Below are 17,774 nucleotides of genomic sequence, written 5' to 3'. Positions count from 1 at the left end.
CGTATTTTACCTTCCGCGTGCAAGTAGCAGCCTCCCATAGTTCCTCCAGAGCCCAGGAGAACGGGGTACCACAGGGACCTGTCCTCAGTGTCTGCCTGTTTTTAATTGCAATAAACGGTCTCGCTGCAGTGGTGGGAACTTCTGTCTCCGCTTTCCTGTATGCTGACGACTTCTGCCTTTACTATAGCTCTATTGGCACTGCGGCTGCTGAACGTCAGCTACAGGGCGCAATCCGCAAGGGGCAGTCTTGGGCTGTAGCGCATGGTTTTCAGTTTTTGGCTGCCAAGACCCGCGTTATGCATTTCTGCCAGCGCCGAACGGTCCATCCTGAGCTGCGGCTTTATCTTGACGGCGAACTCCTTGCTGTGGTGGAGACCCACAGGTTTTTGGGTGTACTTTTTGATGCCCGGTTGACTTGGCTGCCTCATATTCGGCAGCTTAAACAGGCATGTTGGCGGCATGTAAATGCTCTGCGATGCTTGAGCCATACCAGCTGGGGCGCCGACCGATCTACCCTGTTGCGGCTCTACCAGGCATTAATCCAGTCTCATCTGGATTATGGGAGCCTGGCTTATGGCTCAGCATCCCAGTCTGCATTGCGGGTGCTGGACCCAATCTTACACAGCGGAATACGCCATGCCGCTGGTGCCTTCCGGACCAGCCCAGTGGACAGCATACTTGTGGAGGCGGCTGTCCCTCCACTGTGATTACGCTGCCAACGTTTGCTGGCTTCTTATGCTGCCCATGTTTTCAGCTTGCCCGGGCATCCTACTTATCGGCTACTATTCCCACAGTCGCACGTCCATCTTCCGGAACGCAGGCCCAGGGCTGGATGTACGATCGTGGTCCGTGTCAGAGAGCTTCTCTCGGGGCTTGGGGGCTTTACCTCTTCCGCCTCCTTTCCGGGCACCTCTGCATACACCCCCGTGGTGTGTGTCTCGCCCTCGCCTTCAGCTGGCATTGGCACAGGGTCCGAAGGACTCAGTCCCTTCGGAGGCTTTCCGCCGCCACTTTCTTTCCATCCTCACAACATATCAGGGCTCTGGCATTGTTTACACTGACGGTTCGATGGTTGCTGGTTGTATCGGTTAAGAGCTAACTCTAGGGGACCATTCTGAACAACGTTCGTTGGCGGCTGGCTGCAGCGTTTACACTGCTGAGATGGTCACCATCTTTCGTACCCTAGCGTATATCCGCTCCTGCTCAGGTGAGTCCTTCGTGATCTGTAGCGATTCCCTGAGCGGTTTACGAGCTCTCGACCAGTGTTTCCCTCGTTTTCGTCTGGTGATGGCTATCCAGGAGTCCCTGCATACTCTTGCCCGTTGCGGCCGCTCTGTGGTCTTTGTTTGGACCCTGGGCCATGTTGGGATACCCGGCAATGAAAATGTTGACCGCCTGGTGAAAGAGGCCACCAGTAAACCTTCTCTGGATGTTGGCCTCCCAGAGACTGATTTGAGGGCAGTCTTAACGCCGCAAAGTTTTTGCGCTATGGGACGATGAATGGCGCGAACTGACCACGCGTAATAAATTCCGTGCCGTCAAGGAGACGACAGCTGCGTGGCGGTCATCCCTGCGAGCCACCCGCAGGGACTCAGTAGTCCTTTGTCGGTTCCACATTTTCCACTCCCGGCTGACACACAGTTATTTACTGTGCTGGGATGACCCCCCTCTATGTCGCTGCAGAGCGGCTTTGACAGTGGCCCACATTTTGTTGGCCTGCCCCCTTTTAGCTGTGGTCAGGCAGACATTTGCGCTGCCTGATACGCTCCCTGCCCTTTTAACTGATGACCCTGCTATGGCTGGCTTAGTTTTACATTTTATTCAGGCAGGGGGTTTTTATCGTTTAATCTGAGCATTTGTTATGTCCTTTAGTGATGCTTCTGGCCTATGGCCTACGATTTTTGTCTGATTTTTTAATGTGTTTCTAAGTGGTTGGCTTTTCCTTTTTTATTTCTATGGCCGGCCAACCACCGTCACTCTCTGTGTGATTTTAGTTCGTTTTGTCTTGTCTTTGTCTAAGTTTCTCTTGTTCTGTCGTGTCTGTTATCTATTCTGTTAATCGTTTTTCTTCTCTGTGGGTGTTCTTAGTATTTGGAAAAAGGGACCGATGACTGTAGCAGTCTGGTCCCTTTAATCCCCACAAAGCAACCTAACAGACAAGCAGCATTGTTTTGATGCGGTACTGTAGCTAAATAAAATGTGATGTTCTATTGGAAACTAGTAGCAGTTTTTTAATGATGATAGACATTCTGAATTAAATTATTATCTGAAAAGTGTGTACTCTTACAAAAATATCATACGCTATGAAAAAATATTTTGCTCTAAACTTTATCTTGGCATTGCATTAGTTTTTTTATCAACAGTTTTAATAGCTTCTTATGTGTAGTGAAATGCCTCGCTAAGGTCATTTTTCATAGTTTTCAAGTGCATTTGGAATAATTTTGTATTTTACACAGGGACTGATGGCATTAAGTGATGCTTTGAGTGAATCACCTCATCCTGGAGAGAAGCAGGATGCTGAAGAACCAGAACCAATGGAGGAGGACTTGCCAGCAGTTGCAGCTGTGCCTACAAATGATGCAAAAACTCCTTCACAGAAGGCCAAAGCAACTGTAGGTCAGCCAGGCAAGACATTTAGGGTTTCGGCATCAAACAATACCAAGGCTCCCACCTGCCCTACAGGGGACGAGCTGCCAGTGGAACCTTCCCAGAAGGAAAAGTCATCTGGTCCAGAAACTCCATCCAGTCCTGCACCAACTGCTCAAGGAGCTGCCGCTGCAGATGAAGATGTGGGGGAAGGTGAGTTTTTCTGTTGTGTTCTATAAAGCTGATGAAGCATCTTTATTAACTGAACACATCACTTACTTTGTTGCTTTAAATGCTGTGAACTAAAATTAATTGATGAACCAAATGGCAGTTAATTATATAAAAAATGAAATTGTCTTAGTATTATATTTTGTTAGGAATGAAAACACTGTAGATCTCGTTGACTAAATTTTAGTACATGGAGAAAGCTGGAAAAATGTACAGGGGATTGAATTGGATATTATTGTGAAACACTACTAAAAGAAAATACAACCAGAGAAAGCAAAAATCCCTCTCTAAAAGGCAACAAACTTTCACATAGGTCTTGTGGGGGGGGGGGGCACAGGACTGGGTGGGATCGAATTAGACAAGCAATAGGCACAATTTCAAACCAGGTAGTGGTGGTGGTCAGAAATAAATGTGAGATAGGAATTAAAATATTGCCATTATTAAAAATCACCTGAAGGAAGGATACCTGGATAATTATTATAAAACTTGTGTGATTTAATTTATGTTATCATTTTCAATTCCTGCGCAAAGCAGGACGTCATAGATCTTTTAGAATTTTGAGTAAAGAGGGGGGTGAAATGGACGATGGTCTAATATATGGAAGCATTATTTTAAAGATACTATTGTACTGTGTGTTGATGATTAATGGTTGTGCATACACACTCAAACACCCAGGTCATCAATGGGAGTCATCAGCAGATGCCTGTTCACATTTTTTGTAAGTTATTGCATCTTGGAGTTTCCATTGTTGTAAAAACTCTCATGGGATGCTGTGGCTAATACCAGGTAATAAAATTAAAATACTCGTTGAGAAAAAAAAAATCTTCATTTTACCAACAAGTTAAAAATGCAATAAGGACCAGCCGATGAATAGTGGTGAACATGTTCATGATGTCAATATGAAAAACTTCACAATAGTTGCGAAATAGCATACACTTCGTAAGGGACGAGTTGTCCATAGTGAAATGAATGTTGAAGAGAAAGATGTGCTAGGACATAATTGGCATATTAGTTGGAAGAGACTGTCATGTGAACTATGATTGCAAAATGTTATGGCAACTGTCTAATGTAACATTAAATACCACCAGATGGTGATGTGGTATGTGACACTGTAAAAATAGTATATAAGCAGAGCAGAGACAAATGGGGAGCTATAATTTTATTTATGGATTCGTCCTTCACATCGTGGTAGAACAATTCCATATTTAAGATTGAGAAACAAGTAAACTGTATTGTTTCACTGATTTTTTTATTGTTATTTCTAACAGTTTTTGGCTTACAGGGACTTCAGGAAACAACCAACTAGAGTCCGCAGGGAACACTAGTTCTGAGGTAACAGAACATTATAATCAAAGGTACAATCAACTTTCATAGAATGTTGTGCACCAGACTTGTTTTTTAATGTTGTAAATTACACTTTACGCAGTGGACAATATTAAACACAGTAAATAATTATAATATGAAATATTGTACAGTACAGGTTACATGATTGCAGTACTATAGTTAGTGAGGTCGTGAAATGAGTTGAGAACAGTCTAACTGAGCGCTAGTCGTGTATTATGTACAGTGAACATGTTTTACATTGTAAATTACAGTTTACACAATGGTATGAAAAGGAAAGTTGCTACTCACCATATAGTGGACATGCTGCGTCACAGATAGGCACAACAAAAAGTCTGTCAGCCAGTAAGGTCTTCATCAATAATACACACACACACACACACACACACACACACACACACACACACACACACACACACGCAACTCTCAGACACGACTGCAGCCTCAGGCAGCTGAAACCACACCAGTTATATGGTGAATGGTAACTTTCCTTTTCTTAATATTGTTACAGTCCATCCTGGAATTTCCATTGTTTGATTTAGTTTCCACAATGGACAATATTAAATGCGGTACATGATTAAAATAATGATATTTCAGTATTACAAACTTGGAGACAAGGTACTGGTGGAATTGAAGCTGTGAAGACGGATCTTGAGTCGTGCTTGGGTAACTCAGATGCGAGAGCACTTGCTCCAAAAGGCAAAGGTCCCAAGTTCAAGTCTCAGTCTGGCACACAGTTTTAATCTGCCAGGAAGTTTCAACATTAATTGTTATAATGTTGCAGTTTGTGATTTAAGGTAAGGAAAATGAAATTCTATTGTGTTTAAAGTTTGTGTAGCAGTATGTGTCATGATGATGGTCTGTGGGTATGTGGCTGATTAGCTGGATCTTGCGAAGCTTAAAAGTGGGCATAAGCTCAAAATTGGGGATATGCTCATCTGTAATTGGTCATTTAGAACCAGCTGGGGATTTTGAGCTAGATGTTTGTTTACTTCCAAGTGTTTCTAACAGGCTTAGTTTCTTCCTTTATTGGGTATATGTAGCATTTCTGTGTGGACTTGGTATCTGTGTCCTTCCTTCAGCACACGTTTGGCATAGCTGAAGTTTGACATTCTCCAGCTGCATTTGGATTCAGTCAGCCTAGTTTGCTATAGCCTTACCTGTTACCTATGCACTGTTTCTTGCAGTCATTTCAAGCAATTTTTTAAAGGCCACTGTTACGTAGCCTGTTTTGTCCGTGCTGTTGAATAGTAAAAGAGCTCTAGTGCCACGTACATAAAATAAAGTTTTCTAATAGCTGAATTTGATGATATGGGCTAACTTCTGTATAGCATTCTTAAACGTGGGGTAGTAGACTAGCTTGTCTCAAATATGACTGTTGCTGAAGAGGGGTCGTACACATAGGGCAGCATTTTTCTTGCTTGATTTTTGTGTAAAATGTTTCGGTTAACTCAGGGGTGTAGCTACTTCTTGATGCATTACATTTAATGTTGTCCAAGTCTGTCTGGAAATTCTGTTTTGACATTGGTATGGATGTGAGATGTTGTACAATGGAATAGAAGACAGCATGTTTGTGTTTTATTGGGTATTGTGAACATGAGAGGATTACTTTGTCTGTTGTGGGTTTTCTGTAAATTTTGAAAATGTGTATTTGTAGTGGTATCCATGTTAAGGTCTAACAAGTTAATGGATTTTCCACCAATCTCCATGGTGTTCTATTGTCATTTGGTACCAGTCCGCAGACACAGTAAATCATATAAATATTTGATATCATTGAGAGGTTCATTATGTAGGAACTTTTTTTTCTTAATGGTCCATGAAGATTTCTACTAAAAGAGAACTGGGCGGAGACCCCATTAACAAGCCATCTAGCTTTTTGTATAGAGTATCTTCGAATCAAAAATAATTTTGTTGCAAACATGACCGAGTGACCAGTCTTAAGTTGTGTACTTCTACAGGATTCACACGTGTTCTGTATAGTAGTTATGTCAAAATGTAGAGGCATTCTTTGACTGGTATATTTGTAAGTAAGCTGCTAGCATCAAAAGATACTAGTTCTGTACTATGTGGAATAGAGAGGTCTTTAATTTTGCAAATGAGCTCCATTGAATTTACAAACTTCGTTTCAAATTTTGTCTTGGTTGTGATACAGAAATTTAATTCTTTGGTAATTCTGTAGTCCTCTGGAATTCCGTTGTTTCGTATGGTGTAGGTTGGTACAAGAGGTCATAAAAGTTGGCCTGCCTTGTGTAGTGTAGGAAGTCAACACAGTTAAGGAGCTACCAGGTTCACATTGATTAAATACTTAGCTTCATATTCAGGTATTATGCTTTTAGAGGTTGTGGCTATGTTTTTAATTTCTTAGTCAAAGGTTTTGGTGGCTCCTTTGGTGAGGATGTAGTAGGAATTGAGTGTGAGGAATTGTTTCTCGTTATGAGTACAATAAGTTTTGTCCATAAGAACCAAAGTACTATTTTTATAGATTTTGTGAGAATGTTGTTAGTTTGAGTAATTTTCTTCTTTCAAGTTTTTCATTGTTTTCTGGTGTTCTGATGTTCTGATGTAGGAGGTCGAACTTGAGCCAATTTTGTATTCGCTACTTACTTTGTGTTTGGTTGCAACATCTTTGTTTGTACTGTATTCTATAACAATTTTTAATACATCTGTTTTTGAGAAGGTTTATTGGAAGAGGCACATTTGAAACCTTTCACTAGCTCTTCCATTTCCTTCATGGAAAGAACTGTTTCTGATAGATTGACTGCTCGTTCTGAGGAGTTTTATTTAGGGTTTTTGGTTCTGGCTTCATTAGGGTTGCATGTCACGACATCCTAAACTGTAGCATTATAACAGTATAACCTGTAAAACTGAAATATTTTACATTTTAATTATTTATTGTGTTTAATATTTTCAGTTGCATAAAGTGTGATTTTCAGCATTAAAAAACAGGTTTGGTGTAAAACATTCTGTGCAGTGGAATGTATCTTTGTGGATAATGTTTGGTTACCTAAGAACTAGTGTTTGTCGTCAATGCTAGTCAGCTGTTTCCTGAAGCTGGCCCAGTAAGCCAGAAACTAGTTATAAAGAAACAAAAAACGGTTTACTTGGTACTCAACCTTAAGTAACTATAATTTAGTTTGTGCGTGGGCCCATAGCCTCCAAAAATTTATTGGCCAATTTCAATGTTTGTCATTTTCAAGCGCACATGGATAGCCATCATGTGATTTATCGTGTTTGATGTGGCATGTGAATCTGCATTTGACATAGTCCATATATTATCTGTTCCAGTAAGTTGTTACAGCTAACACTTAATCATGTGCCTGTATAATGTAAGGACTTGAATTTCATCTACATAGTATGTCTTATATGGACTATTTTAAATGTTGCTTCATAGTTGGAATAGTAATTAGATTTATATGCCACATCACATATGACGGTTATCTACATGTGCTTGAAAATGGCATAAATCATGAAATGGCCAGATCTTACTATTAGTAAGGAATATTACAGCCTACTATGGGCCATATTTTCCTTGACAAATTGAGGAATTATTAATTTCTCCACGTTCAGGGGGGGGTGCTCATTCTGCGAGCATACTTCCAGTTGACAAAAAGCTCCTCCAGTTGCTAATAGGAACTTACATTAAGTCCATGATGGTCTTTGGTCTTTACATCAGCCCATTGTCAAGTGGATCTGAGTAAAAGCAGATATAATGGATTCATAAATACTTAATGTAAAAGCAGATAAAAACAAAGCTTAGATGTGTACAGTAAAACTTAGTAAAAGTACAGGAAGAATATATCACTCACACTGCACCATAGAGAAGCAATGGCAAATGATAAAAAAAGTAAGTCATATGTGTTTAAAGAGTTACGAACCCTATGATGTTGTGAGAAAAACGGGTGTTCAATGGTTCTCTAAACAGTACAGTTCAATCCATGAGAAGTATTGGCATGCTGTAGCTTTAAGAAGAATTATGTTCTGATTCGTTCCAAATTTCAAACTGCATGACTTACCATAAAAGACTAAAAGTAAGTCAAGTGTAAAGTTACATTCTCTAGCATGCAAAAGTTAAATCCACCATGAATTGTAGAGATTGCTAACATAGCTTGGATGTGTCATGGACTGCTGACATTTGTAAACACACTTTTATTAGCAACATCATCAATTATGATTGCAGTGGGCACGGTATCATCAAGATTGGACTGTGGACCAATGGAATAGTATTGCCTGGTTGAGTGAATTGTGTTTCTTGTTACACCAGGTCAGTGGTTGTGTCCAGACACACCATCATCCTGACAAATGGCTGCTCGATACATGCAACACACCACAGATGAGGCTGGTGGGGGCTATATTAGGCTATGGGGGACATTCACTTGGTTTTCCATGGGGCGTGTGATAGTAATCAAAGACATCATGACAACTGTGGATTTCGTGAACATTATTGCACCCCTTCATGCTTGATGTCTTGCCCTGTGCCAGTGGCATCTTCCAGCTGAATAACTGTCCATGGCACACAGCCAGAACTGTGCTACACTTGTGTAAGGAGTACTATAGTGATCCCAATTCGCTGTCTTAGCCATCAAATTCTCCTGATATGAACCTCATGGAACACACCTGGGCTCAGTGCCCACAAGCCACTGATTTGTAATTTATTGGAATTGTGTGACTCAAATGGAAACTCATCATGGCTTGTCAAACCCAGGTTACACAGAATCGCTACTACATGGCACTGTAAATGTGCATCAATGTGGTATTTGGCAGTTATTGATAATGTTTTGGGTAATCAGTGCAGGTTGCCTGGGTAGGTGCCAGTGTACCATCATGAGCAGGAATGTGGACAATATTTGTCATATAGTGGTATGATATAAGGAAATCAATATAGACAGTTTGCTCAAGCTGTTATCAGGTCATAGCTGCAATTGATGAATGAGGAGCAGTTCTCATTGACCATGTTTGTTAATGTGAAAAAAAGAGTTGCAGGAGGGTTTGGAGTCTGCATTAAATGGGATATTTCCCTATAATTGGTTGGGTAAATCAATTTGAAGATCGGAGAAAGGCCAGGGCATACCACTTCCAGGACGACGATGTACCATTTCACTGTGTTATTCAGACCAACCTTGGAGTTGGTGGCAACTTTACTTTTACCGGAATTGTGATTGTGATCAGAAAGTTTTTATATGAAATAAAAATGGCCAGATGAAATAGCTTTAGGTTGTGGAGAAATTGTAATACCGTATTTACTCCACTCTAAGCCGCACTTTTTTTCCGGTTTTTGTAATCCAAAAAACCGCCTGCGGCTTAGAATCAAGCGCAAAGCAAGCGGGAGTTCTGAAAAATGTTGGTAGGTGCCGCCACAACTAACTTCTGCCGTCGAATATATGTAGCACTAGACAGGCATGCTTTGTAGGCACAAAGATAAATACTGGCACCAAAACCTCTGTGTCAGTGAATAAATTTAAAAAAAAAAAGGTGGAAGACGAGCTTTTTTTCTCTGCCCCGAGTTTCGACCACTGCATTTTCATACATTATCCAACGAAGTAAATACAAATTCCGTATTGTTCATCTTCGAATGTAGCAGAATTTCAATGTACTATGAAAATCCGACTGGCAAGACTGTTTGGGATGTTTGTCAATATGGCCAACTCTACATTCTGAATTTTTTCCTATCTGTGAGAAGAGATGGTTGCTAATAGGAACCTGGTGAAATGTGAAACACATGCAGTATTCTCTTCACCATAAGAATAATACGAATATAAACATTTTGCCATGTATTGTTTCGTGTTTGCTGCTATCTCATTTAAATCCTGTCTGCCTAATAAACTACAAAACTAGAGTGAGACAATAGCAAATGTGGAAGAATATACGTATTGTGTAATGTTTATATTCGTATTATTCTTATGCCTAATAGTGATACAGTCAGAAATGAAGCACGGCAACTGACTAGATTTTCAAATCTAAGATGACTCTAATTTCTGTGCAGAATTTGATGTACTAAAGAAGCGGGCACAAAGATTTTCAAACGGAGAAAAATTTTCGCCTAACTCTTGTTCAGAACATGTTCTAGAATATGCAGTCTATTATTTGGTTCTTGTTGATAATTATCAAAGAAAACAGCAGTGTAAGTAACAACAAATAACAGTCTCTTGCCATTGTTTCGCTAATGAGACGATTCCTCTCTTTTTTTTAATTGTAAGCGGCGGTAGCGCACACAAAAGCAAGCCATGCCGCGAGTGGCGACAGGCCGTAAACACGCACTATCAGAATGCGACAAACAATGCATGACACTGTACAGTAATGCATTTTCAGCTTAGAGTGATGTAAACACCTATAACAAAGAAAATGGCACTTATCAGATCAAAGCAAAATAAGCAAACGATTCAAACCAGACGAAGCACGTGAAAAAGGAAGGGTACCCGTATAAATACGGACGGAGCGCCTGACGCATAGCAATGGCTACCTGGTAAAGCTTAACTGCTAAGCTTACGACTCGAACCAAACTACTGTAGCTGTATCGTCATTCATTCGACCTAAATTGTGTCTTATATTACAATGGACCAACTTTGTTTCGATTTGGAGGTGCGGCCTAAAACTTTTCTCTCCCCCTTGAATTTCGAGTCTCAAATTTCAGGTGCGGCTTAGATTTGGGAAATTTTTTTTTTTCCTTGATTTCAAGTCTCATTTTTCAGGTGCGGCCCAGATTCGAGTGCAGCTTAGATTTGAGTAAATATGGTATGTTTGCCTCACAAGGACTTTCGTTTATTGTAATATCAAAACAATAAAGATTGGTATGAACAAGTTGATTCCTCTTTGTAAGCCAATGAAAAGCGAATGTCATGAAAATAATGTATGGAAAGGGAGGTATATGAAGTAGCTTATTGGATTGCCCCTACTTTAGGCTCAGAGTGTGATCCGAGTAGGTATAGAGATGTAAGAGTGCCAGATTGCAGCCTAAAATTGTTTTTGTGCTTGTTTCTCCACTCTAGTCAATCACTTCTTTATCACATACCTGCCAGTACTCATTTGTGGAAACTGTGTGGGAATATTTGTCATCTTACAAAGAAAATTTGGTATTTGTGGGTTTATGGATGTCGGGGATTGCACTTAGCTTGGCCCATGTCGCGGTCACATAAGTAGGACTTGTTCATAATTAATGATTCAATTGCATAAAAGAACAAAATTGAGTTAAACTACTAATTAATTATTCAATTCTGTAAAAGAACAGCATTGAGTTAAACTACTTTTTTCACTTTTCACATGTCTTAAGGAAGAAGTCCAACTAACAAAAAAAAGGTAAATAAAAAATACTGACTACGTGTACTATATGATGTACAAAAATTAATTTACAGGAATGTGTTTAGACAGAACAGCAGCTTTGAGTTTTTCGCTGTAGCATTTTTCTCATAAATGAGACAGTATTTTACTTCCCAGTATGTCGGAAAAGTACTTCGTATTATTGTGTACCATTGAGAAGTCATTTGTCTGATGAAACAATTCTGGTTAACATGTGCACAAATTATCTTTTATAATTTGAAGAGAAAGCATTTTGTATGCTTTGTTGTCTTTCTTATCACCAGGAATAATCTATGTTGTAGAGCTCTCTTGATCATGTGCTTCCCGGGAACAGAAGGTCGTAATATAGCAACCACCAGGCCCCACCCCCAGCTGTGACCTAAATCCTTTCTTTGAATTCTTGGTTTTAGGTATTGTATTCATGATATTTTTCTTGTTAAGTATTCTTTGTTATTGATTAGACACTCATTCGAACGACTTTTGTCCAAATACATGAAGACAGACAGACCTGATTATTATTCTGGTAGCTGTGGCATTCAATGGACATGAAGGAAGGTGCATTCACATTTTTGTACCATATATGCTAAAATAAACAGTGTGTCTCAAAATATATTGGTGAGGATTACATTATTCACTAAACTAGTTAATCATTTTATATCTATCTGCAAAAACAGAAAGAGAAGTTGAGAATATTGAAGAAAGCTACCAAAAGATTTCTTCCACCTACTGCTTGTCACAGCAACAGTAGAACAAGTTACATGAGAAACTCGAAAATGCCACTAATTTATTTTAATATAAAAGGAGATTAACATTTGTGAAACTGAAAAATTATAGCAAATAATAATTTTATGACAAGAAGAATGTGGAGTAAGAATATATTAAATATTCCCGGCGGGGTCAGGGATTTTTCCTGCCTCGAGATGACTGGGTGTTGTTGTGTCGTCTTCATCATCATCATTCATCTCCATTACGGTCGGAGGAAGGCAACGGCAAACCATCTCCGTTAGGACCATGCCTAGTAAGGCGGTGCGGGTCTCCCGCATCATTCCCCTACGCTCTGTAAAGAAGCATGGGACTTCATTTCATTCAGTGAATATGTATGCTGTGGACTGTGTTGGATATCTTAGAACTTAATATTTAACTTGTTAATGATTGTGTAAAAAATTGGGAACTATATTAAATATTTTTCATTTTAATCATTTTCTTTCTGCCTGATCTTTATTCACATCTAAGTTTCGTAGCTTGTAGTACACTAGTATTTATGAAATATATATTCGTTCAGTGCTATTAACCTATGTTTCAGCTTTCTCTGTTATGGAGGCAGCACCTAATAGCCACAAATTTAAGCTGACAATGTTTCAACCGACCGACCCACAGAATTTCTTCCGCACAGTTCGCAAAGAGTTAAAGTTGCTCCGAACCTCATTACCAGATGGCATATGGGTAAAAGGCTTCGAGGACCGAATGGTAAGATGCTTTTCACAAAAGTAGTTTGTTGGAATTGAGATACATGCCTATAGATCTCCCAAATGAAATATGCAGTGTCGATTAATTAGTGAGAACAAATAATTTTTCGTGTAATACTATTGAACATAACAGTTACCAAAGAGCCACTTAACATATAGAGGAATTATTGTACCATATATATGTGCATAACCAACACCAAATGTGCGCGTGCGCTGCCACGCCACCCCCCCCCCCCATCCCCACACACACACACACACACACACACACACACACACACACACACACACACACAAAGGGGGAGACATGGACCACGCACACACTGATCATACATCTGCTCTTTTCAGAGGTATTATCCAGACGTTTACCTTGAGTTATTTCAAGGAAACGTAGGGATTTGAACTTTCCTTACCCTGAGTATGAATACAGTGCATTAATCATTGTTCAGTGGTGGGGAGTGGGGTTAGGATAGAAGGCGACTGCCAAGGAAAGTGTGAAAGTCAAAGAGAAATATGAAACTGATTGAGTGAGAAGTGCAGGAACATGTGGTGAGGATGGAGGAAAAGTTGTGTGAAGGGAATAAACCATCCTGAAATGGGCCAAGGAGCTTGGAATAAAGAAGGATGTGCTCAAAAGAAAATTTCCCCATCTGTACAAACTAGAATAACATTAGGAACCAGCATACAGATGGTTGAGCTGCAAAGCAGCTTTTTAAGTTGATCATGTTGTGCTGAGTTGTGTGCTCTGCAGCTGAATGAGCACACTTCACCTGAAGCACAATTTGACATGGCCCTAATAACAGACTAGGCAGGGGACTGATTTTAAAGCCCACATAAATGTCAATTCAATGATGTCAATGTATGACACAGTATGTCTTTTATAAGTGGCCCAGATAGCTACAACTCGTAAATTTCTCTGTGTGGGCAGCCTTTCTTTTGCTCATTTGTCCTCAGTGGAAAATCAAGCCTATATTTGAACAACAATTTTTTTTACACGGGAAACAAAATGCACCAGCTCTTGGTGTGTATGCCAAATCATTATCAGTAACTTGAGGACATTAGCTCTCCTTTAGTAAGTGCTATGATATGTAGTGCATAATTTGAAAGTGTACATTTTCTCATTGCTACTCCAATAATTGATTTTGAATGTAGTAATGTGTTGTAAAGCATAAGATTTTTGAGATTGTAAGCCACACTAACATTTTAGTGAATTAAACGTGTTGCCTTTTTGTAGCTTGCATAAAATCTTCATATTGTTTACAATACGTGCACACTGAAATTTGTATGTATATAAAAATGTTGGCTTTTGAATGGATGATTGTTGGTTATTATGCTTTTGATATAATCAAACATTCTTTTAAAAATTGTGCTCATTTTCCTATCCTAAAGTACATGCTGAGGTAGCCCTATTGGGTCTACAAGGGAGAATTCATTCAAAAGAACTATAGTACCTTTTCTTCATGGTGTGTGTGTGTGTGTGTGTGTGTGTGTGTGTGTGTGTGTGTGTGTGTGTGTGTTCACGCGTGCAGACACCACTTGTAACACCACGCTTTCTTTTTTGTCAGGATCTCTATTCAGTGATGATCCGTGGACCAGAGCGAACACCTTATGAAGATGGGTTATTCTTCTTTGACTTCCAACTGTCAGCAGATTATCCAAAAGCTCCACCACTATGTCATTACATCAGCTATTGCAGTGATCGTTTGAACCCAAATCTTTATGAAGATGGGAAGGTTTGTGTTAGCTTACTTGGTACCTGGAGTGGGAAAGGAACAGAAGTCTGGACATCTAATTCGAATCTTCTGCAAGTAATTGTTTCTATTCAAGGTAAGGAGGTTTATGAGCAGTATGTATAGTTTCACTACCCCATCTGTGGTTTTGGTGCTAATCTGCTGAAAGTTAGTATTTCTTTCCAAGTAAGAAACCAATTTTGCTTCATAGTAAACAGTCATCATGTCAAGTAAGTGTGTGTGATTACATGTTTTAAGAACACTACGCTATTCCAAAATTGGACAGTATCAAATAAGTAATTGCATTAACTTATAGTGTGTGCTGAAATGACCATTATGTTGTCCCTGTGACCTTTAATGTTTACTGCGCACTCAGATGTAGATCAATTGATAATCTGCACATGGCCATAGATTCAGGATATGGATGCTAAAAACAAAATAAGTTGTGAAATCTAGAGCCTCTATATTCAAGCACTTTTTGAGTGACAAATACTTAACATAAAATACTGAACAGAAAGAATTTGTTGAACTGTACAATGAAGGAACATTATCATTTCCAGGCAGCGAAGATGAAATCTGAAATGAAGAGGAAGATTCAAGCACAGAATAGGAATTTTGTAGTTTCTCAGTTCAGGAGAAAAATTTCAAAGAAATGCATTTATTAATTGAAGATGATCAGGAACTTGTGGAACACACCTATACTTTAGGAGAGCTGTGCAGGCCAAAACAGGACATAATAAAAGAAAAGTGGGTTTAAGCAAATGCCATCCAGTGACACATCATTACAAAGGTGAAGCTTATAATGAAGCAGCACAAAGTATGTTGAGCGAGAAAGGAACAATTACTGACTGCTATTGCATCATGAAGCACTTAATTCTGTTGTGGCAGCTGGATGGATAGTTGCAATGAATGACTAATTGTGATGCTTGGAAATTTGTCAAGCTACTATATAGTGTAATTTCAGTAAAGGAAGCTTGTTTAGTTGCAAAGGGCTTTACACAAGTAGAAGGCATAGATTATTTTAAAATTTATGCTTCTGTGTCAGTTTTTGAAACAATTTGTCTATTGATAGCAGTCATATTGGCATATTGTTGTGAAGGGTGCATATCTGCATAGAAAATTAAATGAAAATGTCTATATGCTCTAGCCAGAAGGCATCAAGAATGGCCAAGGAAGCTGAGTTTGCAAGTTAAACCAATCACTATATGGGCTGATGCCGAAATGATCATTATATGACTTGCTAGAAAAACTGAGATTTATTTGAAATGCTACACTATGTGATCAAAAGTATCTGGACACCCCCCAAAACATACGTCTTTCGTATTAGGTGCATTGTGCTGCCACCTGCTGCCAGGTACTCCATGTCAGCAACCTCAGTAGTCATTAGACATTGTGAGAGAGCAGAATGGGGTGCTCCGCGGAACTCACGGACTTCATACGTGGTCAGGTGACTGGGTATTACTTGTCATACATATGTATGTGAGATTTCCACAGCCCCCAAACATCTCTAGGTCCACTGTTTCTGATGTGATAGTGAAATGGAAACATGAAGGGAAGCGTACAGGCTGACCTCATCTGTTGACTGACACAGACCTCAGACAGTTGAAGAGGATCATAATATGTAATAGGCAGGCATCTATCCAGACCATCATGAAAGAATTCCACACTGCATCAGGATCCGCTGCAAGTACTATGACAGTTAGGTAGGAGGTGAAAAATCTTGGATTTCATGGTTGAGCGGCTGCTCATAAGCCACACATCATGCCAGTAAATGCAATACGATGCATCACTTGGTGTAAGGAGTGTAAACATTGGATAATTGAACATTGGAAAAACATAGTGTGGAGTGACGAATCATGGTACACAATGTCTGTCCAATGGCAGGGTGTGGGTATGGCAAATGCTCGGTGAACACCATCTGCCAGTATGTGTATTGCCAACAGTAAAATTCAGAGATGGTGGTGTTATGGTGTGGTTGTGTTTTTCATGTAGGGGGCTTCCATCCCTTGTTGTTTTGCGTGGCACTACCACACCACAGGCCTACATTGATGATTTAAGCACCTTCTTGTTTCCCATTGTTGAGGAGCAATTTGGGGGTGGCAATTGCATCTTTCAACACAATTGAGCACCTGTTCATAATGCACAGCCTGTGACAGAGTGGTTACATGACAACAACATCCCTGTAATGGACTGGCCTGCACAGAGTCCTGACCTCTTTCGTGTAGAACACATTTGGGATGTTTTGGAATGCCAATTTTGTACCAGGCCTCGCCGACTGACATCAGTACCTCTCCTCAGTGCAGCACTCCATGAAGAATGGGCTGCCATTCCCCAAGAAACCTTCTAGCACCTGATTGAACTTATTCCTGCGAGAGTGGAAGCCGTCGTCAAGGCTAAGGGTACGCCAACACCATGTTGAATTCCAGCATTACCGATGGAGGGTGCCACGAACTTGTAAGTCATTTTCATCCAAATGTCCGAATACATTTGATCACATAGTGTACAAATCATTAGCTCACATAGGTGACTCCAAGCTACAAAAATGCTGTACTTAAACAGTGAAATACAAGAAGCGTGGGAGATTGCAGGATGATTACAATCTTAACTGAAAACACCAGATCCTAGAATTAATTGAGCATCTATGTTTAGCATCTCTGCCCCCCCCCCCCCCCCCTCCTCTCTGTGTTCTTTCTCTGTGCTCAGGCTATCTCCGTACCAAAAGTCATTAGTTTGCTGCGTTGAATCGTGTCGTGTGGCACATATGAACCAATAAGAACATTTTCACAAATACTATAAAAGTTCAAAAGTCAGAGTACAAAGCTTTTTCCAAGAGTAAATAAGTGTCTTTTAATTCATGTAATATTCTTCAAATACCAAGTTTCATAGGAAATCTGTTCAGCAGTTCAGTCATGGAAACGTAATAGACAGATTTATGTGTGCACTTATAACAGTAATATGTATAAAACTCTGTCTAGTAGGTTTTTGAGGCTGGTGGGTTCAAATACACACACAATAGTTTTACAGTTCTAATTATTAGTACAGATGTTTACAGTATTGTGTTATGGAGACACTCAATATAAAGGGAAAACACCAAGAGTAAATAAAAGTGGTCATATTGTAAAAATTTTATTTTGTG

General features: G+C 39.8%; 1 protein-coding gene across 4 annotated transcripts in view; it reads left to right on the top strand.

The window, feature by feature from the left end:
• LOC126162157 ((E3-independent) E2 ubiquitin-conjugating enzyme UBE2O) overlaps positions 1-17,774 on the top strand; it is a 227,908-nt gene that overhangs the window by 195,920 nt on the left and 14,214 nt on the right. For all 4 annotated transcript variants that reach the window (XM_049918460.1, XM_049918459.1, XM_049918463.1 and 1 more), the window contains 3 exons: positions 2,457-2,799; positions 12,749-12,912; positions 14,474-14,735. In XM_049918460.1, the coding sequence (XP_049774417.1) occupies positions 2,457-2,799; positions 12,749-12,912; positions 14,474-14,735 (769 nt within the window). The remainder of the gene's footprint in view (positions 1-2,456; positions 2,800-12,748; positions 12,913-14,473; positions 14,736-17,774) is intronic.

Source organism: Schistocerca cancellata, chromosome 2 (assembly GCF_023864275.1).
Source record: "Schistocerca cancellata isolate TAMUIC-IGC-003103 chromosome 2, iqSchCanc2.1, whole genome shotgun sequence".
Lineage (NCBI taxonomy): Eukaryota > Metazoa > Arthropoda > Insecta > Orthoptera > Acrididae > Schistocerca > Schistocerca cancellata.
Note: the sequence above shows the minus strand (reverse complement) of the source record. Positions and strands in the feature narration are given on the sequence as shown.